Genomic DNA, 25,458 nt, shown 5'->3' with positions numbered 1-25,458 from the left:
AACCAACTTCATTGCAACCTCCAAGAAGTCCTTTTAGTTATTGTTGTTACTTGTCAATTGTGCTCATTATTGATCCTTTCCAAGGGATCCAAGATTGTATTTTTTTTACTATATTTGCTTGACTTGTCTAGTCATATGGTCCGCTCCAAATTATGTAAGGAAACCTGAGAGTTTCAGATGATCCTTTGATATGCCATGAGTTTATAAGTATTGACGATTATCAATATGGATGCTCTTCAGTTGTGGTTGATAACATAAAGACTTGAGTTAGTATCAAGCATTTCTGGATTAAACTATGTGTAATTTTTCATCATTAAATATAGCTGATGAAAAGTTACAAACAGTTTAGTCCAGAAATGCTTGATACTAACATGATGGATTGTGGCAACTACATGACTGTTAAAGTCTTGAGTTGTTGCCTAGTCACTCTGGGTCAATCTTGGTATGTGCCCATGATGTCACTCCTTCACGGTTCTTCCTTTCAAACTTATCTCACTCTAGATATATTAGTCCCTATCATCAATAACATATCTAAGGTCTTTTAATACAATTTTCTCTTAATAGAGTACATGAAATTGGAGTATTTGGTGATGCAAAAAGAATTGAAACATTCTCATTATGTCCTCTGCATCTTCTCACTCCTTTAGAATACCTCTGTACTTAGTAGCAATTCACTTCTTAGGTTCGATATTTTCAGAAAATCATGATGTCTTATGAGTACTGTTTACCGTACTGGTAAAGAAATCAACGCATACAGACAATGGAACAGAATAGCAAAATTATATTCGCATATGCAAGACATACATTATGCTTGATAAGATTAATGATAGAAGATAGAAGATGATTATTATTTACAATGATCCCAGACGAGATATAAATACTATCCGCCGAACCTTCCCGAAGGAGTCCGTCGGCCACAAACATTATATCCGCTACAAACTATTTACCCGTCAGCTACAAAATACAAAACACCAACGACAATCATTCCGTCGGCTATAGAAACGTCATCGAGACCATCCAATCGGCTGACACCACCCCCCCCAAAAAGAAAAGTCGTCTCCGAATGACAATTACAAAATATCTGAAACAAATTAACAAACAAAATACATTAACGAACTAATTACAACCAAATAAACCTACTACTGACACATCACTGTCACTTCGTCCCGTGCCTATAGCCTCGGCTAACACAACACTCTGCCTCCTCAATAAAGCTGACCTTGATAGCCACCTATGCTGCTTTCTCTGTTTTCAATTCCTCGGTACCCTAAGCCAAGTGTTGCTGCACTACCTCCAACTGGATGATTAGCTCCTCCCGAGCTCTCTACACATCCACCAAGACAACCTCCCGGCCAACACCTACTTCCAGTGCTTCTGGTACACAGAAAGTCGATGCCTGCAGCAACTTCAACTCTTCTCAATTGGTCAGACTCCCACAACTAATATTCGCAACGATTGGGGATCCAAAGGGCAACGCCCCCAGCGGGGTTGAGGGGCAGCGCCCCTCGCCGCCAAGACCAAATTAGCACTTCGAAACCCACACAAAACTGCATGGAACACACCATTTCTGTCATTTTCTACCGATTCTATACTCTTTCTGGCAACCACTGATACGTCCCCTTTCCTTTGGCATCATCTGTAACTCATTCTGAACAATTTGATTCTGTCATCGTTTTTTTTTTTTTTTTAAAAACCCCTCAGACCCAACTTCTACACAAACTCAACAATCTCTCCTCACTTCAACAATCTTTGGCTGAAACAACTCCTCCGAGAATGAGAAGCTCAATAATTCTTCCAGCAATGAAAATAATCAAACAATCTATTCCTTCCGAAATTGCTTGTTGCAAATCGCATTAAATCCGGGCTTCTCCAAAAACCGCCGAACTAACGCGCCTGGAAAAAAAATGCAAAGCCGCAGGGCAATCTATGGGAAAATGCAAAAAAGACTCCGCTGAGAGATGTGGACAAACTCCACCGGCGCCCGATGAAGAACTTCGCAGGAAAAGGCACACCCCGCGGACAAGAAAGGTCTCCGCGGGAAGATAATAGACAGATCACAAACGATCACCCACGGAATAATGGAAGCCCCGCGGAAAAAAAATCAATGCCAAACAATATTTACAAACTCTCGCGGCAGGACAAACTCCCGAGATTTGAGACCCACGGGTATATATTAAAAAAAACGCCCGCAGATGAAATTATTTAAGGCGGAGATCTAGCAAGATGACCCCGCGGACCAAACAATTCCACAGAAAGAGGACGTCCAGCCAGGTTGCCGCGGACAGGTGCCCTCGGAGCACCTCCCGCGGAAGAGGTCCGCGGAACACCTCCTGTGGATAGGTGCCAGCGAGGCACCTCCCGCGGAGGAGGTCCGCGGAACACCTCCCGCGGACAGGTGCCCGCGGGGCACCTCCCGCGGAACACCTCCCGCAACCAAGTGCCCGCGGGGCACCTCCCACGGAGGCTTTTTCTTTTTTTTTAATTTTTTTTTTCAAAAAAAATTTTTTTATTTTTTTTTGTTAAAAAATAAAATAAAATAGAAAGACAGCACCTCAATTTTGCCTCCAGGCGTCGCCATTCTGCAACGACGACGGAGTCAACCAGCCATTCTATGACAGCGACGGAGTCTTCCTGGCACCATATATTTGCAATTTAAATCCGTTGACTACCAGAGGCACCTCTTGCTCGTCCAATGTCTCCAATTTTATCACCCGATTGTCGCCGACCTCCCGGGTCTGATATGGTCCAACCCATCTTGCCTTAAACCTTTCCTGTTTGATTTCATCCCAACCGTCGTACTTGAGTACCAACTGCCCCGGCTGAAACCTACTGAGTTTGTCATGCCACGCCTTATGTCTGTTCTGTGTTACCTCCATTGCCCACTGTGCCTGCGGTCGTCGCACATCTAACTTATTTCCTTGCTGTCGGCACCCTTCAACCAATTTTATGGTGCGATGCATTCTTTTCTTCTTGTGCGGTCCGTTCACCGGTACCGGACGATGGAATTTTTCTTTTTTCTAGGTCTATATTGTATGTCCTTCCCTTCTTCAGCCGTAACCTCCTTTGCGTCATCTGCTTCTCTGTATTCCTCTGGACACTCATTTTCCTCCTTTTTCTCACCTTCGTCAACCTTTAGCATATTACAACTCAGAAAGAGTTCGTAGTCTTCTATTTGCCAATGGTAAAGGCCATTCACGGAGTCTAGGTCGTCGTCATTCGATCCTCCGTCTAGTCTCAATATTCCTTCTTCGTCCGGTTCCATTCTCCTCTTTCCTTCGTCGTCATTTCTTTCGTCGTCACTGTCGCCTTCACCTTTTGAGTCTAACGATGCTGCCTCCTCACCTACCATTTGTGTGTGCAAGTCAATTATGAATTTTTTGCCTCCGTGCTCCATTGATAGGGTATTTCGTTTCAAATCATGTTTTACTTTTGCTTGCACCAACCAATCTCGTCCCAGAATAGCATCATATCCTTTTCTTTTCAATGGAATGACCACAAAATCCAATAAAAATGGTTGTGTACCAATGGTTACCGGTTGCGCCCTCAAGGTTCCTAACGGTTTGATCCCGTACTGGTCCGCCGTGAGCAATTGGAATGTAGGTGGCCACAGCGTCGGCTTTCCCAACTTCTTCCAAGTATCCTCCGGCAACACATTCACACCAGACCCTCCGTCAACAATTGTGTCTGTCAGAACATTTCCCAAAATCCCCATCTCGATGACTGCCAGATGCCATCCGGATGTGAGTGCCAGCAGCATTGGGTTTGTTGTCATCACTTCCCTGTTGTCCCTTCCTTTGTCCTCCGGTGCTTTCGAAAACGGCGTATGATTTAGAATGGCCATCCATAACTGGGGCATTGTGAGAAGGAGGTCACTTATCTTGACCGATATCTCCGTTTGTAAGATTTGTCGTACAATGTTTTGTTCTGCGAAGTTCCTTGCCAAGGTGTCGGTGATGTCCTTCAACTGAGATGTCCCCGCCAACGATACCTTTGCAATTTTCGCCTGCGCTTCCCCCAATTTTCTCTTTTCCTCTGCTTGCCTCCGTGTAATTGCCAGAACCTCCTCTACATCCGTGTCGACAGTGATCAAGTTTACTCCAGACTTTGGACACTTGGAATCTTCGTGATCGCCGGGTCTGCACTATCTACATAATAATTTCAGTGTGTTTGCCATTGTACAATCCCACACAAAATGACCCCACAAATTACATGCTCGGCATTGAATGATTGGCCGTCCATTTGCATCATACTGAGTTCGACTTCGGCTCCCATTATTATTGTTATTATTTGTATTGTTGTTGTTATTTTACCCTTTGCTATTATTCCTGTATCCTCCGGATGTGGCACCTGCACTATTCGTATTTCCGCTACTATCCGACGGGGAAGCCTCCTCCGTAAGAAACACCTGCGAAGATCCTCTTCTCTTCATGTTAAAGGGGCACTCTTTTGTCGAATGGCCCATGATCTGACAAATGTCACAGAATTGGTTCTTTGGACATGATCCTTTAGTATGACCGTCGGTCTTACACTTCGTGCACCACAGCTCACTGCCTTTTGGCTCCTTCTGCATGTTTTTAAACTCCATCATGCGGATCATGTCCTTCTGTAAAGCGCAGACCTTCTTGCTACTTCCTTCATCGTCACTGCTATCTTCTCCGGCAGGCTCGTCGTCATCCGAATCAGATGAGCTAGTGTTCTTCTTCTTTGTTTTCTACTCACTTTCGAGGTTCAATGCTCTATTATAAGCTTCCGTGTATGACAACGGTGGCACAATTTTCATTTTCCTCCGCAACTTCGAGCGTAGGCCTTCCACAAACCATCTTTTCTGAAGTCTGTCTATCCGCTTACTTTCCATTTTGTTTATCAAGTCTTTTAATTTCTTGGCGTAAACGCAGATGGTTTCGTTCTTCCCCTGCTTAGTATTGAAGATCTCTGCTACAATTTCATTATCATCCTGCAACAGTTTAAATTCTGCCAGAAACTCCTTTTTAATGTTATCCCAATTGTTTAGCTTTTGTGGATCTGTATTAGGCAACCAATCAATTGCTACACCTCGTAAGGTAGCCGGAAATTGTCTCATCCAGTCGTCTTCATCAGTTATCCCATTTTCCTTCCAGATCGTTTCACATGTTTTGCAATGTCGAATGGGATCGGCCATACCATCACCATTGAACTTCGGCAGTTTCTCTTTTGGTCCCGCCATCACAATTGGATTCTGTAAACAGGCATTGCTCGGTCCTGCAACACTGGCGCTGTTTACTCCAACATCGGAGGTCTACACTCCCGCACCGGCGGTCTGCACTCCCACACCGGAGGTCTGAACTCCCACACCGGAGGTCTGCACTCCCACACCGACGGTCTAAACTCCTACACCGGAGGTCTGCACTCCCACACCGGTGGTCTGAACTCCCACACCGGAGGTTTGAACTCCCACACCGGAGGTCTCAACAGCTGCGAACCTTGGTGAAGAAGAAGGATCTTCTGAAGTTGTCTCTCATGGAAGTGTATCCTGGACGAAGAGGTCACTCCACGCTCGTGCTCCCTCGACACTCCGAGCCGTGCGAGTTGATGCTCTTCCGTCTGAATTCTCTTCCCTCAACGAACACAATTTCAAGAACGCCTCCTGTGCTTCTTCCACCAACTCCACTCGCTATCGAGTCTCCTCCAGCAATTCCTCTGCGCTTCGGTTTCCGTCGGCAAGCTTTTGGAATCTCCTTCGGCGCTCTGCCTGCTGTGCCAGAATTAAATTAGCTTGAGCTGCGCGAATCTCATCTTTATCCTTCACTGTGTTCTTATTTTTATTCAACAAATTCGGCATTTAATTTCCATCCACCTACCTGCATACCAGGTCCATCGGGCAACGGCGCCAAATGTTTACCGTACTGGTAAAGAAATCAACGCATACAGACAATGGAACAGAATAGCAGAATTATATTCGCATATGCCAGACATACATTATGCTTGATAAGATTAATGATAGAAGATAGAAGATGATTATTATTTACAATGATCCCAGATGGAATATAAATACTATCCGCCAAACCTTCCCGAAGGAGTCCGTCGGCCACAAACATTATATCCGCTACAAACTATTTACCCGTCGGCTACAAAATACAAAACACCGACGACAATCATTCCGTCGGCTACAGAAACACCACTGGGACCATCCAGTCGGCTGACAAGTACGATGATTTTTTGATGTTCATATAGGTGATTCAAGTTGGGGACATGAGACAAATTAAAAAAGTTTAATTGATTTCATTGCAATGTGCATGTATATTAATTACAACAAAAAGCCTAAAAGCTACATGTTTCAACTACAAAATGGAAAAAACATAGAAAATATGCAGCTGTCCCTAGTAAGAATCTACTAACACTACATCAAAATCAGACTCTTAAGTTTGAGTCACTACCACAATGAGGGGCTGTCTCATCCAATGGAACCCCAACCAATCCCTCTTGTGCTTCCTCATCAACAATGTGTGACATCTTCATGATCAACCAGCATGTGGCCAAAGTCTTAGATACCTAAAGCCACAAGACACTACGCATGTCCTCGAACTTCTTTGTTCAATGAGAAGCAAGGTTGGTCCTCTTGACTGATTGAATGAAACTATATGTGGAATGATTCTTCTTTGCAGCAAAGGAAATAATAACCTGTGAAATGAGAAAAGTGGCAAGTATCCCCAGATCTAGTACATTCTTAACACACAACATCCATCATCCAATCAGGCCTGTTTGAGCTAATCTAGCTCTATCTGTCCTTGCCAAAAATTTGTTGAATACTAGAGCATGGAAATTGACAAAGGCTGGCCATTGTGTGCAAAGTAAGTAGACTCCCCATCAATATGCATTTTCCAAAGAGCCTTCATGAGCCCTTATTTCACCTCTTCATAAGGAAATTAAAGCACTCTCCCAAGCCTGCTTGCATATCTGTTGGGATTCAGAACATAGGTTTCCAAATGAAACGATGTATTCTACTGTAGCATCACAATGGGCTGAATATGCTTCATTGAATTTGGAAGTAGGATACCTACTATTAATGGCATGCTTCATCTACCCAAGCATTGTATCAAATTTCTCATAAGCCTCTCCAAGGCTAGGAGTCTATATAAACATATCTTATGACTCATACAAAAGGCAAGATGATGAAGCAAACGTATCTGCAGTTGTAAGCAAGTTATAAAAAATAAAATTTCAAAAATAATTTAATACTCAGATCACAGAGTGAATGCTATTCCAGATAATGAAAATAGTTTCCATGTTAGCAAGACTAAGACTAAACTTTTTCTCACTAAGACTATTCCAGATACGTCACTATAGCTCATCAATCATCAAGAAGGATGTTTTGTGTCATGTCCCCTTTTCAAATAATTAAAAAATGATAATCTTTACTAAGACAGGCAGGCCCAAGAAAGTGAAGTTACGGAAAAAGGGAGTTAATCTTTGGAAACTGTTGGACTAATAAATGATAATTATTATTAAAATATGTTTCATTAACCTCTCTTGGACGTGAGTTACAGTTATGCCCTTTTTAAAGAGGTTTGGAGGCATTTTGGGGGGATTTCCAGAACTTGATTTTTGCTCATTCTTTGTTATTCTTCAGAGGCTGCCAAACCTGTGGAGAAGGAGACCCAAGAACGGGAGTTTGCAGGTTTCCAGGGAGACCCAAGAACGGGAGTTTGCAGGTTTCCAGGAAGGCTAAGGACGGGAGTTTGAAGCCATTCCATGTGCATGCTCATACAGAGTTTGCCTTTGTGCTGAATAGTGCAGATTTGTGAGTTTCCGGGTGTATTTTTGTGAGAGTTTGGTGTTTCCGGTTGAGTATTTCATATCAGTTTTGGTTGCTGCTGTATTTTATACTTTAAGCTGTTAAAATAGATCTGAATATATATATTGGGACGTGATTAAACTTCTGAGATAGATTATTAGTGTTCTTGTGGTGTTTCCGGGCATATTTTGTGCTATTTCGGGAGCCCGATGAGCATAGTTTTGGTCCTACATTTTTGAGCTGTTGTGTAAAGGCTATATGGATCTGGAAATTTCAATTTGTAGGCTGTTATGCTGCTGAAAGTTCTGTAAAAATTTCCACTTTCAGATTAATTTATAATTGGTGAAGCTGTGAAGCTTTTGGCACAATTTCTGGCATACCCGATTTGGGGTTTCTCGAGAAATTTGGAGGATCTTTGTGATATTAGTTGTTTGATCTTAAAGATCTGATTAAAGGTTGGAAATATCATGTAAAATCAGAAAAGGGACATTACAGTGGTATCAGAGCCATGATCTTGCCAGCCTGAGGGTTTGTAGAAGTTGCAGGTCAGTTTTGACAACTACCCAGATCTTACATGTCAATTTTGACAACTACCCAGATTTTGCATGTCATAATTCATGGTTGCATGTTTCTTCTAATCAGATGCATGTTAAAATTGATGGTTAAATTCTACTTCTAATCATTTTCATGTTAGTTCTTGGTGAATTTGGTGGTTGTAGAAGTTTGCATTTCAGTTTTGACAAGTACCCAGATCTTGCATGTCAGTTTTGACAACTACCCATATCTTGCATGTCATAATTTGGTGGTTGCATGTTGCTTCTAATCAGTTGCATGTCCAAATCTATGGTTTCATGCTACTTCTAATCATTTGCATGTTAGTTCTTGGTGAATTTGGTGGTTGTAGAAGTTTGCATGTCAGTTTTGACAACTACCCAGATCTTGCATGTCAGTTTTGACAACTACCCAGATCTTGCATGTCATAATTTGGTGGTTGCATGTTGCTTCTAATCAGTTGCATGTCCAAATCTATGGTTGCATGCTACTTCTAATCATTTGCATGTTAGTTCTTGGTGCTTGAAGAAGTTATATCCTATTGGGGTTACACTCTACTTTATCCAGAATGGACAGGTATAGTACAGAGTCTCAGAGGGAACGATCTTGGACAATTGATAGCCAGAGTCAAAATAGTAGAAAGGATGGTTATTTAGACATTCGAGATAAACTTATGAAAATAAGCCATGACATGTCTAAACAGTTGGTTGAGCACCACCGTATAAATGACATGTTATCTGACCCAGCTAAGGTGGATAAGTTGACTGGATTTCTATTTGGCAGATTTTCTCATAGGACAGATGACACAATTCCCAAGAACTTGCATGAGGATTTTGAGAAACTAGCTGATAGCCAGGTAGAGGTCTCAGATTCTACTCTGCCACAGGAGGTGGTGGGAAAGGATATTACACAGATTGATAGTAACGGTCAACTTGATACTCAAATTGAGACAATTGTTTACAGATCGTCAAAGGGTGATGCCACAGGTATTCAGGATGGCAATGACTACAGTGTAGTGGGTTCAGATGATGATTATGAGGATGTTGTTGTGCATGATGGTGAGATACCTGGTAGAGATGAGCAGACATTAAGCATTCATGACTTTGCTGAGAAAGAGTACCAGACACAGTTAGATGCTTCATCACGTGAGGTTGAGGCTGGTAGTACTTCACATGATTTTTCCAGCCAGTTGAAGGTGAACAAAGATAGTAGTGTGACTTCATTATCTCATCATGATAGGTATGTGGAGTTAGTTGGTATTGGTCATATTACTCAGGTGAGGAGTTTGCTTGAGTTACCAGTTGATTCTAGTTTATGGATATGGACTCGAGATTGTTATATTGGCATTTGGGATTCAGTTGACTGGAGATCTTTAACACTTTTTGGTAGCAGTGTTTGTTTGGGTGCTATCATGGATTTGATTAGCAGATTACACGGTGTTGTCTTTTCTTGTGCCAGTATTTTGTCTGATGTTGGTATTAGTTTTTATACACCAATGTTGGGCTTTGTTCATATATCCAGTCGGCCATACTTGCTGGAATGTGTTGATGATATTTCATATTTGGCAGTGTGTATAGATGAGTCCCAGGATCATATTGGCATTGATGACATCCAGAAAGATGCAGTAGGCATTTTTGAAGACTTAGTTTTCTTGGGTATAGAGGAGTTGGATAGCAATGCTAATGTTTTTGATACTCTGTATGTTGATATGAGCTTTAGATTTGATTCACAGGATATGGATGGTAATACTCTAGAGACTAGTAACTTTGAGGATACTCCTTTAGACAGTGCATCAAAGGAGGTTTGTAGGAGACAGTCAAGCCAATGCCATCATGTGTCTAATCAGTTGAGAGTTAGTGACCGAGACATTGCTATCACTTGCCAACATTTTGATGCTGCTCGTCAGTTATTAGCAGTTTATGGATGGGGTTCTCCTACTAGTGATGAGCAGGAAGGAAGTTATCTTTCCTTGACAGAGATCCACTCTTTATGGGAGGCTATTCAGATTTTGAGACAGAATTATATGCAGTTGGTAGCTGACAGAGATTATCTTATGGAGTGGGGTAGTACAGCATATGATACATTGTTGACCAAGGAAGATGAGGTGAGTGAGCTTACTGAGCAGCTTGTGGTGACTTCTGAGATTCTTGAGAGTACACGGTTGGCTTTCAAGGAGTCACAGTTTCATTTGGCTAAGGTGACCATGGAGTTAGAGCGACTACAGTCTTCACCTGATTCTATACAGTCACAAGCAGTGGTGTTTGGTGATCTGAGGATGTCCATGGCCGAGATTGTCAGAGACAGTGGAGATGGGGATGCATCCATTCTTGATACTAACATTGGAATATCAGGTTCATTCCCAATAGAGTTAGGTTTAGTTGAGTTGGGTGTTGTAACAGATTGTTGTATGCCTGACATGGTGGTGGCCTCTAGTATTGATGGCACAGAGACTAGAGATTTATCAAAGATCATGTGTGATGTTGGTGAGTCGGCAGTTGGCATGGTTCCTACTAGTAACACTACTCCCTTATTGATATCTTCGGAGGTAGTAGTTAGTTCCAACATGGTTAATGATCAATTGCAGTTAGTTTCATCTGGATTACAGTCTGAGCCACTGACTAAGATTGGTGCATTCTATCGACATTACACTGTGAGGTATGCTCATCAATTTACCTTTGATGACCATGTTGATGAGATTATGATACAGAGATGTACTTTGGTTCCTAGTGCTTATCATCAGTTATGGAATAGTTTGATGCCTCGAGATGAGAGTTGTGATATGGCGACCGGTTCTGTAGTTGATAGCTTGATAATACATGACTTAGAGCAGGAGTTTTGGAGTGATGCTTCAGCAAGTGTTGTTATTGATTCTACTCCTTTGGCTATGACATCTCCTAACTTAGCTAGTGATCAGTCACAGTGGGTTGTATCACTTGTTCATGGTGAGCTGTTGACTGAGGTTGGTTTTTTTAATCAACATTATATTGCAAGGTATGTACATCAGTTAACAATTGATCCTTATGCTGAGGAGTTGATGGCAGGAAAATTTGGTTTGGGTTCCATTTCTTGTTGTTTATCTTGTGATGGCTTTTCACCATCAGGGGTGCATGGGAGTTATGGTTATGAGACAGTGGCCAATAATCTACAGAGTTGTGTTGACTGCAAGAGTTGTACAGTGTGTGGATTCTCCATACTTGGTATAGTTTCATTTGAGAGCATTCACCATTGTTGCAGAGTTGGATTGTACATTCCATATAGGCCAGTGGAATGCATTGATGGTATTTACTATGTTGGTAGTCCACTTTACTTGGGTTTTGATATTCTAAGAGTTTGTGTCTCATGGGTTTTTGACTGTGGTAATGGTGATTTTGGAGTTTGGGTGAGCTATAATTGCCAGTTTGACTATGGATTCCTCTTGGTCATATTGCAGAGGATCTTGCAGGAGTCTGTGTTAATTGGTAGTAGTATAGTTCATGACTACATTTGGGATCCAGGAGGATTGATTGGTTTATTGTTCAGCCATTGCTTGAGGACAAGCAATGTTTGGGAGGGGAGGACTTGTCATGTCCCCTTTTCAAATAATTAAAAAATAATAATCTTTACTAAGACAGGCAGGCCCAAGAAAGTGAAGTTACGGAAAAAGGGAGTTAATCTTTGGAAACTGTTGGACTAATAAATGATAATTATTATTAAAATATGTTTCATTAACCTCTCTTGGACGTGAGTTACAGTTATGCCCTTTTTAAAGAGGTTTGGAGGCATTTTGGGGGGATTTCCAGAACTTGATTTTTTCTCATTCTTTGTTATTCTTCAGAGGCTGCCAAACCTGTGGAGAAGGAGACCCAAGAACGGGAGTTTGCAGGTTTCCAGGGAGACCCAAGAACGGGAGTTTGCAGGTTTCCAGGAAGGCTAAGGACGGGAGTTTGAAGCCATTCCATGTGCATGCTCATACAGAGTTTGCCTTTGTGCTGAATAGTGCAGATTTGTGAGTTTCCGGGTGTATTTTTGTGAGAGTTTGGTGTTTCCGGTTGAGTATTTCATATCAGTTTTGGTTGCTGCTGTATTTTATACTTTAAGCTGTTAAAATAGATCTGAATATATATATTGGGACGTGATTAAACTTCTGAGATAGATTATTAGTGTTCTTGTGGTGTTTCCGGGCATATTTTGTGCTATTTCGGGAGCCCGATGAGCATAGTTTTGGTCCTACATTTTTGAGCTGTTGTGTAAAGGCTATATGGATCTGGAAATTTCAATTTGTAGGCTGTTATGCTGCTGAAAGTTCTGTAAAAATTTCCACTTTCAGATTAATTTATAATTGGTGAAGCTGTGAAGCTTTTGGCACAATTTCTGGCATACCCGATTTGGGGTTTCTCGAGAAATTTGGAGGATCTTTGTGATATTAGTTGTTTGATCTTAAAGATCTGATTAAAGGTTGGAAATATCATGTAAAATCAGAAAAGGGACATTACATTTTGTTTCTCACTTCTTCCTTTAATTGTGCTTGCATCTGGCCATCTACTCCACTTAAATTAATCGTTGGTAATTATAGAGGCTCTTGTACCTCAAGTATCTTATCTAAAACATTGAAGTGGCCAGTATATCTACCATTCACATTCCTACAGAGTTCCACAGTTGCACAACGCAAGAAATTTATGCATTAGTTTGCAGCAGTCGCAGTTATTGTACCTATTAGTGACAGAGAAACTAAATTCTATGTTCTGGCCCTGTCTAGCATTCCAATATTTTCCTCTTTCAGCTAATGTTTTCTGCTAATGATTAACTACTCTCCAAATCAAACATTTGTGTTTTACATCACACATGACAGCACACATTAATGAGGATATGATGAGGAGCACCATGACTCATGATTAGAAATTTGATGCCCATGTTCCCCAATTAAGAACATAATGTCTAGAATGTAAAGGTAAATGTTCAAAGATCAGAAACAGAAAGAACTCCCATCAACTGTTGAAATCTAGAATCAGCATCAATTGAAATACTTCTTTGTAACACAAACACATTCAAAAAAAAAAAAATTTAAATGAATAGCTACTATCCATACCTGGACAGTTGGTTTTCCTTTCCCATAGAAATATCCTGCAATCAGAACAGCTAGGGGAGTAAGCCTTTTCAAGGCAATGTACATGGGAATATTAACCCCTTTCAAACTTGCCAAAGCAAATAATACGTTCGCATTGTAGAAAAGTGAGAGAGGGAGTAGCTTCTTTGCTGTAACCAGGTCCAGCTCACGGGCTTTAGTGAAGCCAAAGACATGACCAAATTTTATAAGTAAACCTGTTACCAATTGCTGCAAGACCACCACTATAAATATCAAAACTTAAACAAGTTGTAGGATATAAACAAGAAAAAGGTTGCTCTATTTTTATAAACACACTAAGTGCAAAATATAATATTGTGAAGGAATTTATTCTGAAACCAATGTGTCACCTGCAGTGTAAGAAGAGTCATTGAATATGGATACTCCATGAGCACTGCCTTATTAATGAATACCATAGTGACTGAAGCAAGCCCATAAGACACAGCCGCTACCAACCTGCTAATTCATGTGTGTTAATATACTGATAATAAAAATCTAATAAGCTTCCAATGTGCATTATATTCCTTTAAAGAATAAAAGACAACAAATCAGTTCTTCAATTTTCCTTATCACAAAACTGAAAGAACTGCAACCACACCATGAAGACTAACATGGAAAGAATAAATGTTAGAGTTACAGCAGCAATGAACACATGAGATGAGCCTGAGATAGGTTTGAAAGATATTCAATGATGTTTGCATCAGACTTCCCTAAAATAAGCAGTGAAACATGGGGACTCGCACCCCTTCCCAAACCTCGAAGTACCCATCCCCGAGATGCCCCTGCACCGGGTACATGGAATACCCAAGTACCCCCACCTCCACCATTCTGCAACCACGCCACTTCTGCAATGGGTACTTGAATTCCTATTTGAATTTTGATTTTTGAATGTTACAATTGGGTATATACTATGTTACTGCGTTCAATGTTCAATGGTTCTAGTCCGTGTTGCAATTTTTATATGTTCAAATATTTTAATTTTGTGTGTTATACTGAAACACAATTTCATAGCTAGCATTTCAAGTTCTATATGTATAGTATATCACCCCTCCCCTAGCCGTCCTGTAGTGTCTCCTGTGTTTGCATTCTTATCTATGGTTATTCTGATCCTCGAGATACTCAGTTTTGTTAAGAAGATTAGCTTCATGGAAATTGAAGCAAAATTATGTATATGTGTTTTTATTTATCTGATGATAAATCAGTATATTAAATCTGATTATACATACATACATACATACATATATACAGATTTATACATATTATTTACTTATTCTCTCATACTCAAACTCATGTATATATAAATACATTCCTATTCATCCTTATTAAATGCCAATCAAGTTATTACATTATAAATGCCAATATAATGTATCAAGTCCATTGTATTATGAATACCGATAATGTAATAACAATCTGATTCTGTGTAAACATGAATTGGTGCATTATCGGGTGCAAGACTTAGTTAAGTCTAAAATGTTTGAAATGAAACAATAAGCATTTGATCGTTGACCTTTAGGGATCTTAATTATGTTGTTATGTATTGAGGTATGGTTACGTAGGGTCGCAAGCCTACGTAAACATATCTCAATGCATATATATATATATATATATATATATATATATATATATATATATATATCAGAACGTGGATATTGAAGAAGATCTGAAATCTTCACATAAGTTTCATTATTTTTCAATTCAAATCTCCATAAATGATCATAGAACTTTACATGGTATCAAAGCCAAATTGGTAGAGAGACTTTCTAATTCAAAATCTTGAAACAAAAGTAACAATAAGTCAAACAATGTGAGAGTAGAGAACAGGTTTGAAGGAGCAGCAAATTTCTTCTCATGGAAAATACGAATTATAACAATTCTTGAAGAATTAGAGCTAGAATCCTTCACTGAATCAGATATCTTAGTGCCCGAAGATGAGGCAGAAAAGGCCACTTGGAAAAGACAAATTAATAAAACCAAAAAAATCATTGTCGATTCAATAAAAGATCATATTCTTCCATCCATCTCAAATCTGAAAAAAGCATTCAAAGTATTCAAGACAATTAAGGATATATTTGAAATCAACAATTCAAGTAGATTGATTACATTAAAAAATCAACTAATGGATAAAAAAATGAATAAAGAAGAATCAATTTCATCCTACTTTTGGAAAAATTTCCAAAATAAAACATCACCTATCCTCTATTGGAAGCAAAGTAGAAGACCAAGAACTATCCATAATAGCACTAAGAGGATTACCTATATCTTGGGAAGCATTCATCCAAGTTGTCAGCAGACCTTCAGTGCCACCTTTTGATATACTAAAAATTGATTGCACATCAGAAGAATCAAGACTAATATCTAGAGGGATCATTTCAAATCAAGAGGGAGAAAATCAAGCTCTTTTCTCAGTCTCTAACAACAAAGGGAAAAAGAGGAAATTCAAAGGAAAGAAATGTGACAAAAGGAAAGGGAATAATAATTACAAAAGAAATGACTTCTCCAAAGTTCAATGTTATAAGTGTGAGAAATTTGGACATACTTTCAGAAGTTATCCAGAAAGGGGAAAAGTCCTTAGCCGAAACAAAAAAGAATGAAAAATTGTTATTCTATTTTGCTCTATCAAGTGAGATGAAATCCAACGAAAATGTGTGGATAATAGATAGTGGTGCTTCCCAACACCTAATAGGATTCAAAGATAAGTTTGAAACTTTTGGAAATTATCTCACTAAAAGAGTCACCACTGGAGACAATTCTATATATTCAGTAAAAGGAATTGGGACCTGTTCTATACAACTAAGAACTGGAGTTACACTAAAATTGAAAGATTTTCTCTTTGTACTAGACATAAAAAGAAATCTAGTATCAACCTTTGGACTTGCTAATGAAGGTTTCCAAGTCAGCTTCAATGAAGACAAAGTATTGTACTAGCCTAAAAACACTAATCTCAAGAATGCTATCACCATAGGGTCTAGAGACAAGACCCTATATAAACTATGCAACATCCAAAAGAAAACTCTAAGCCATGAAGTGACAAATTCTAATGAAGTATGGCATAGAAGGCTCGGACATATTGGATTCAGTTCACTTCCAAATATAGAAAAAATCACAACTAAAACACCTAGCTTAAATTTAAATCATATAGGCATATGTAAAGTATGTGCTCTAGGAAAGATATAAAAAGACCTTTTCCTCCTAGTGAACACAAATCTAAATCAATTCTGGAACTAATTCACTCTAATTTATGTGGACCTGTGCCAACACTTTCTCTAGGAGGATTCTCTTATTACATAATATTCGTTGATGATTTCTCCAAACCTAGAACTATTTTTTAAAGGTGAAAGAATCAAATGAGGTCCTATCAAAATTTAAAGAGTTCATAAAAATAGTGGAAAATCAAATGTTAAAAAGAATTAAAACATTAAGATCAGACAATGAAGGAGAATATACCTCTGAAAACTTCAAAGCCTTTTGTACCTCTGTTGGGATTAAGAGGGACTATACAATACCCTATAATCCTCAACAAAATGGGATAGCAAAAAGAAAAAATAGAACCATTGTTGAAGCAGCAAAAGCTAAGCTTCATGATCAAAATTTACATTTCTCATTTTGGGCAGAGGCCACCAATACAACCACATACATTCAAAACAAATGTCCACACTCTATACTAGAAAAAATAACTCTTTAAGTTTTTATAGGAACTAAACCGGAATTAGGTCATCTTAGAATATTTGGTTGCCCTATTTACATTCACATACCTAAAGAAAAAAGAACCAAGTTAGAACCATCTGGGAAGAAAGGAATATTTGTTGGGTACAGTGAGAACTCCAAAGGGTATAGAGTCTATGTACCTAGACCAAGATCAGTTGAAGTGAGAAAAGATGTCATATTTGAAGAAAACACTGCTTTAAAACTATCTACAAGTATAGAAAATGAGCTCATCACAAACTTAGATGAAAATCTACAAACTGAAATTCAGAGGGAGAACATATTAGAAGGGAATGAATCATTACCAAATACAGAGAATAAAGACATCCCTAATATCAAGAAAGGCCATCGTGGACAAGGAAAATGATTGAAGAAAATAATGTTGAGTCAGATGAAATTTCCAGGGAAAGAAAGAAAAACAATAACAAATCTTGTTACACTATGTTAGTAACTGAGCTTCCTAAATTTGAACTGTTGGTTGTTGAAGAAGCCCTAACTTGTCTAGCTTAGAAAGATGCTATGGTTGAGGAAAATCAATCCATATTACAAAATGATGTTTGGGATATTGTACCTAGACCAAAAGACAAATCAGTTGTTTCATCAAAATGGTTATACAAAATCAAATATCTCTGATGGTAATATTGAAAAACATAAAGCAAGGTCTGTTGCTCGAGGTTTTTCTCAGAAGGCAGGTATTGATTATGAGGAAACTTTTGCTTTAGTTGCTCGCTACACTTCAGCAAGAACAATTATTGCAATTGCAGCATCCAAAAGATGTAAGATACATCAAATGGATGTCAAGAACGCATTCCTGAATGGTGTCATAAATGAAGAAGTATATATTGAACAACCTAAAGGTTTTTCTATAAAAGATAAGGATAAATATGTATGTAAATTATAAACTCAAGAAAGCTCTCTATGGCCTCAAAACAAGCACCTCGAGCTTGGTATGAAAGGATAAACAGCTACCTCACCAAACTAGGATACTCAAAGAATGAAGCTGATCCAAACATATACTTCAAAATTTCTAAGGATGACATGTTAATACTTGTTTTATATGTTGATGATCTATAGATAACAGGAAATGATCACTTGATTGAAAGATGCAAACAAAATCTCATAGTTGAATTTGAAATGAAGGATCTAGGCCTACTACACTATTTCTTGGGCCTAGAAGTCTATCAAAAGAAAGATCATATTTTTCTCAATCAAGGGAAGTACACTCAAGACATCTTGACTAGATTTGGAATGATGGACAGCAAACCTCTAACAACTCCAATGAAAACTAATCTACACAAACTAAAAGAAGAAGTTGTGAATTCATAATCTATTTATCCCACTCTTTAGAGACAGATCACTAGATCACTTATGTATCTTGTAACTACTAGGCCTGATATATATTATGTCATTTTATGTGTGAACCAAAGAAGATTCATTTGATGGCTGCCAAACATATCTTGAAATATCTACATGGCACCATTGGTCTTGGTTTAAAGTACAAAAATGTAGAGATCAAACTTGAAAGATATACTGATTCTGATTGGGCTGGACAAATGTTCCATAAACCGCAAAAGTACTACAGGTTGTTGCCTCAGTCTTGGATCAACAATGATATTCTAGTTCAATAGGAAACAACCTACAGTCGTCTTGAGTTCTACCGAAGCTAAGTACATGGCAGCCTCCATGCGAGCACGCCAAGAAAAATGGCTGAGAAAGCTATTATTTGGACTCTTTGGAAAACAACTAAGTCCTACAGTGATTCATTGTGATAACCAAAGTTGCATCAGACTTTCTACGAATCCTATTTTCCACAATCGATTGAAGCACATCAAGACTCCTTATCATTACATAAGAGACATGGTTGATAGAAATGTTATCAAGCTGATTTATATCAGCACAAATGAGCAAAATGCTGACATTTTCCCCAAGCCTCTTGCAAAGTTGAAAATAGTGTACTTTAGAGGTAAACTTGGTATGACAAATTTGTAAATGCAATTGTAAATTGTTATATTCATGAATAAAATTAGATGTTTGCAAACATGTGTTATGAAAGGTGCCTTTCTTATGTGTAAGATCACTATTGTAAGGTGATGACCTTATTTATAATTGATCTATCTTCTAACACCAAAAGTGTTGAAGTATGCGTTATCTTTGTTCTTCAGGCCAGATTTTGCCAGACACCATAATTTGGTTAAACCATTTTTAAGTGGTGCATTACCTTGTATTATATTTCCTTCAATTCCCTCATTGCTAAAGAGGGAGTGTTAAAAAGATTAGTTTCATGGAAATTGAAGCAAAATTATGTATGTGTTTTTAATATTTTATATATCTGATGATAAATTAGTATATTAAATCTGATTATACATACATACATACATATATATATATATATATATATATATATATATATACAGATTTATATATATTATTTACTTATGCTCTCGTACTCAATCTCATATATATATATATATATATATATATATATATATAGACACACACACATTCCTATTCATCCTTATAAAATGCTGACTAAGTTATTACATTATAAATGCCGATCAAGTCCATTATATTATGAATACCGATCAAGTTCCAAATACCGATAATGTAATAACAATCTGATTATGTGTAAACATGAATCGGTGCATTATCAGGTGCAAGACTTAGTTAAATCTAAAGTGTTTGCTACGAAACAATAAGCATCTAATTGTTGACTTTTAAGGATGTTAATTATATTGTTATGTATTGAGGTATGGGTACGTAGGTTCACAACCCTACATAAACATATCTCAATGCATCTATCTATCTATCTATCTATATATTGTATGAATTTGTGAATTCTAAGAATATATCAATAACAAGGCATTACATTCCTAGGCATATTCAAATCTGCATGCATATATATATATATATATATATATATATATAAGTTTCATTATTTTTCAATTCAAGTCTCCACCAAAAAAAGATCATAAAACTTTACAAGTTTATCATTTGATTATTTGCATGATGAGATGCATCGATGACTATATATCGCTTTGATTACCAATGTCATATTTGCTAGATGTTAGATGATGTTGCTATTTCAGTTGATCCTATCTGCATAATGTTGCTAGTAATGTTACAATATGCTTTATGATGATGTCTAGCTTATTTTGTATTCGGACATTGATTTCGGCTTATATGCTATCTAATGGAATGTATTGGATTCAGATCCAGTGTTCTTTTATATTGTGGATATCTTGTTTTCCTTCAATAGAAATATGCTCAAATGGTTAAGAATGATTATTTAAATGTAGTTTACATGATTTATTATATCATTATATGTTGTTATGTTGTATTGCACCACAATTATGTGTAGATCGCCTATTGGTGCTGGTATGAAGTGGGAACGGAACCGTAGTTGCTTGCGAGATCTACATGGTGTCCCATTCTCCTTCATGTGATTTCTTTGTATATTTGTGCTTTGGCTATTTATATGTTGAACATCTACACTTAATGTTTGCTTGTTTACTAAACAAGTACCAAGTACATTTGCCCTGAGTATAGGGTCTGAGTTTCTACCTATATCCCTAACAGTGGCACGAAGAGACAGTGACCTTGACTGTTTATTATGAGCCAATATCATCCCTATATGGATGATAAATTCGTATTATTGATATTATAACCCTCCAGAAATTGGTAAAACCAACTTCATGCATTATGTGATCAGCCCCATAAATGTTCTTTTCTTTTAGGTCTCCACTGTTGTCATGGAAAGGGTTATTTTAAATACTATTTTAATTAAATGTTCGAAGGGAAATTTTAATTAATTATTTATTTAAATATTATTGTCGGCTAATTTCTCGTAGTTGAATTCCAATAAATGGAATTATTTTATTGAATTTGGGAAAAAGATCCTATTAGGCTATTAAATGATTTAATTATTTAACTTATGAGTTACAATGTACCCGTATAAGGAAAAACCTTCTTGGAGAAATTTCTTGTTTTGCTTTTTGGGTGTGACTCAGTTGTAGGATCTTTGTGAGGAGCAACCCACTGGATTCAGGACAAGACTCCTCAACTTTACCAAAATTTTCATTCCATTCGGCGTCCATGGATTTTTGTTCTTCTTTTTCCAGTTTTAAGCTCATACGCTTGATGTAGAGCTCTTGTGATCTTTGCTTTTGATTTGTTATGTCCTTATTTCTTTATTGCTTTATGTTCATGGGATGAGAACTAGTGTTCTGCCAATGTTTCATTCAATTCCATTACCCGGTTGAGCGGGAATGACTATTTTATCATTTTCCATGCTCGGGGTTTGAAGTTTTAACCCCATTATGCTGCTGGAATTTTTATGTGTGCTTGGATTGGGAATTTTATTGGATTTTTGGAATTTTTGATAGGAAATACAAATGGATTTTTAACTTCGTTCATTTTTGAGAAGTTTGAATTTTGGGCATTTTTGGTGTTTGCCTAGGTTTGTGTGCCACCCAAATCTTTGGTAAAAATTGCTTAAAATATATTTTATATTGGATTGGATTGTTCTCAATGTTTTTGACCATTCTATGATTTTACTTTTGGATTTCCAGAATTGTGGACAAATTTGTGCTCCCGACATTGTGCTTGCTTGAGTTTTCCTTCCAAATGGTTTGTGACTTTTGCCTTGAGTTGGTTTTGCCTCTTTGTTTGAGTTGAGTGCATTTTAGTTGTGTGGTGCTGATGTTAGATCATGCCACAAGCACATCAAATGTGCTAGATTGGATTCCTATATGACCCGCACTCATAGGTTAGACCAATCGAGTTATTGATGTATTTGGGGGTTTCAAACTTGGGTCTTTGGGGAGTTTCCACATGTTGGGATTGTGTCGAGCATTAGGATGGAGTGGCTCTTCAAGGTGTACCTAAGCACAAAGGGGCTCCAAGGTAACCTTGCTTGAATTCTTAATTCATAACTACTAACCTTAAGTAATATTTTGGGTAAAAGTTAAATGAAAGATAAATGAGTCTTACAATACCTTGTAGTCATTTGAGGACGTAGTTATTAAATGTCTCGCCTTGCCATCGGTTGAGGATGTTGATATGGCTTAGTAGGGCACCCTTGATGAGAGAAGGGTAGCTTGAAGCCATACAGGCCCTCACGAGCTAAGTGATAACACTCTACTCCTGGGTCTCCATTGTATACTTAGTTGTTGTGTAGCGATCCCTTCCTGCTTATTTCGCACTTGGTTTACCTTGTTCTCTTGGGTTGTTATGTCACCTTGAGTCTTGCACTATGGTATGGCTTATGTGTATCCATTGCTTGAGTGTACTCTTTGACTGTGGCCAAGTTACTATCTCCACAAGCACAGTGGGTTGGGCTTAAGCGTAACACGAGGTAGGGAAGCGTTGCTAAACTATACCACTGTTGGGGACTAGTGAACAGAGACGGACTTACTCCAGCTGAAGGATCTAGAGCATGTATTCACATGGTATCCATTGTATTTTAGTTGCTATATTTATGGGCTTCGGTACTACTGGAGTAGATGTGATCTCCTAGTTTAGTTGTTGCTTTCATTTGTTCATTTTCTATTCTCGGGTGATTACTACCTCAATTGATATGTATCCGGAACTCCCCATCGTGGAGGTTATTGTTTTGTATTCATGCTTTGTCCCTAGCTTCATTTCAGCCTTTGACTTATGCTTTTTCCCTTCAAGTTGCCATTTTTGTTGTCTCGCCTAGAGATTGGTGTTAAGGAATGTGGATCTGAGGTAGAGTTTTATTTTCGAGTTCTAATGACTGATTCACTTTGAATGTAGATGCTTACAAAATCTTCTCTCAGGCAATAGTTGCAGAGATATATACAATGCTTTAAGATCTTGTTGTTTTCCTTGATTCAGGTGAATGTGTGCTTCCAGATCAAAGGTAATAACATGTGTTATTGTGATGTCCTTCCATTGATCTGCACTTTCAATATATATTTAGTGTTGAATGGTCATGTTTGATTGTATAGACATGACTCTACATGGCCTTTGGGCTCGTAGGCTCATGTCTATACAATAGACAACCCTTAACAAATAATAATCAACACTGATCATGGTTAACAAATACCATAACAACTGATTGATTAATAATCATTATCATAGCATAGGTATTATCATAGTGACTGATTTTGATCGGTGATACCATAATACATGCTCTTGATCACAATCAGTGATCTCAGATTACATTTATCTATGGTTCATGATAACAGTTCGAACACTAATGTGATCCAAGGATCATGTGACTGTGTATCCTTAGTCACCCGATCCTATCACTTTGTAATCTGAAGTATATAATAATTACCAGCATAACAATATTGATCTAATCAGATCAAAACAATATGACAATCAATCAGAACAATGCATGGCTGTATATATGTATGTATGTATAGGCATCCATATGTTAGTCTATGAAAGACGTCTTGACTCTTGAGTCATAATCAGATAATAGATATTCGACTAAAGCTACAGTTTCAACAATCAGCGTCTCTGCTGCTCTGGACAAGGAATTTAGACTTTTTTTGCGCAGATTGGCATCTGCGTAGGTGAATTGTTGTCTACGACCCCACTGGAATGTGAGTTACCGTGGAGGACATCAATTGTTTGCCAAATTTTTTGCCGTCTTCGTAGATTGGCGTCTGCAAAGACGAATTGTCGTCTACGCAGATGGACTATCGTCTACACCTGACTTTTGTCGTCTCTGTTGTTTTGGGTCTGAGATGCAAGTGTTAGTGGTGTTTTGTGTTTAGGATTGTTTGGCAGACTTATTCATGTAGGATCGTATATAAAATATATCACTTAAGTATAAGAAATATTTTATATATACGACGATTCATTTGAGAGGGTTTCCAGACCTCTAGGAGTTAAGATAAAGATTCCAAATTTTTGAGATTGACAAGATTTTACGATTTCAGACTTAGTCAAATTTTAGGAGTTCAGGATTGCTACTTACTATTTTGATTAGGCCATGGATAATTGGAAATAAACATGTATGTCTAATCATACTAGGAATATTTACTTTGGGATTAAAAAGAATATCTTTAAGAGATGGATGTTTAGTATCTCCTTGTGTTTCAAGCATAGTACATGTATCTAATGTATATTCTAAATGCATGTTTATCATTATGAGTTAAAAGTTTGTGCTTGGGATATCCTTGGAAGTGTTTTAAAGACTTCCACTTGTGTTTACAGACATGTTGTGTTGGCTTATTCCATGTATTCCACATTTGGTTTAGATGTTTCATTCTTTCTCTTGGTTACTCTATGTATTGGTTAGTAACTATATAAAAAAAAATCAGTGCTTGTTTAATCCTTGTTTTCCAAGCATTCCCGGTTGGGGCATTACATCTAGTATCAGAGCCCAGTTCAAACATTGGTAACTTTGTGTTATGCTCTCATTTAGATTGGCGTGGAGAATTGTTGTTATTTTAGACTTATTGGATGTATTCTAGACCTTGAATTTTATGATGGATTCTTGTATTTATCGTGTGTAATCTTGATGCATGATTTTTTGGTTTATGGGATGCCTCCTAGATGTGGACGTGGTCATCAGAATGTTCGTCAAGATAACCATGAAGAGGAACACCACAAGGAAGAGCATCATGCAGAGGAACATAGAGAGGAAGAGCAACACGAGAACTACAAGGAGGACCATCGAGAGGGTCGAGGCGGTGTTGAGGCATTGGTGCCTTTACTACAGGAGCTTATAGCTCAGTTAGGGCCTCAACAAGGGGATTCTCACCATGGGGACTCATGGATATTTGAGCACGGAGAGCATGAGTAGAGGAGAGAGCGTGAGCGTTCTCATACTCCCCCTCATTTTAGAGTGGCACACGGGAGGGGATGATCCATTCACCCGTGTAGATTTGATGAGGGATCTTACGAGGTCTTATCCTCCATACTTTGATGGTACAGAAGCATTGGTGCCTTTACTACAAGAGCTTATAGCTCAGTTAGGGCCTCGACAAGGGGATTCTCACCATGAGGACTCGTGGATATTTGAGCACGAAGAGCATGAGTAGAGGAGAGAGCGTGAGTGTTCTCATACTCCCCTTCATTTTAGAGGCACATGGGAGGGGATGATGCATTCATCCGTGTAGATTTGATGAGGGATCTTACGAGGTCTTATCCTCCATACTCTGATGGTACAAGCAGCGGTGGTAAGGCCAAGACTTGGTTCTTCAACCTTGGGCATTGTTTTTCTATGCATCCTTATGGAAGCAACCTTAGAGCCCGATGTGCTATTACGCATTTGAGAGACCATGCTTCCACTTGGTGGAACATTGATGAGTAGAAGCTCCAGATAGGACTTGTAGATCTCACTTGGGAGATATAT

General features: G+C 38.3%; 1 protein-coding gene across 1 annotated transcript in view; it reads right to left on the bottom strand.

The window, feature by feature from the left end:
- The window catches only part of UTR7 (UDP-N-acetylglucosamine (UAA) transporter family), a 130,182-nt gene that overhangs the window by 55,950 nt on the left and 48,774 nt on the right, over window positions 1–25,458 (bottom strand). Inside the window, exons 2-3 of the mRNA XM_089832892.1 lie at window positions 13,775–13,880; window positions 13,389–13,634 (exon numbers count right to left, since the gene is read on the bottom strand). Coding sequence (XP_089689018.1) covers window positions 13,389–13,634; window positions 13,775–13,880 — 352 coding nt within the window. The remainder of the gene's footprint in view (window positions 1–13,388; window positions 13,635–13,774; window positions 13,881–25,458) is intronic.

The sequence above is a fragment of the Cupressus sempervirens genome, chromosome 5, assembly GCF_028749045.1.
Source record: "Cupressus sempervirens isolate cs-2001-9-10 chromosome 5, ASM2874904v1, whole genome shotgun sequence".
In the NCBI taxonomy this organism is placed as follows: Eukaryota; Viridiplantae; Streptophyta; class Pinopsida; order Cupressales; family Cupressaceae; genus Cupressus; species Cupressus sempervirens.
This window is presented reverse-complemented; position numbering and strand designations above follow the sequence as displayed.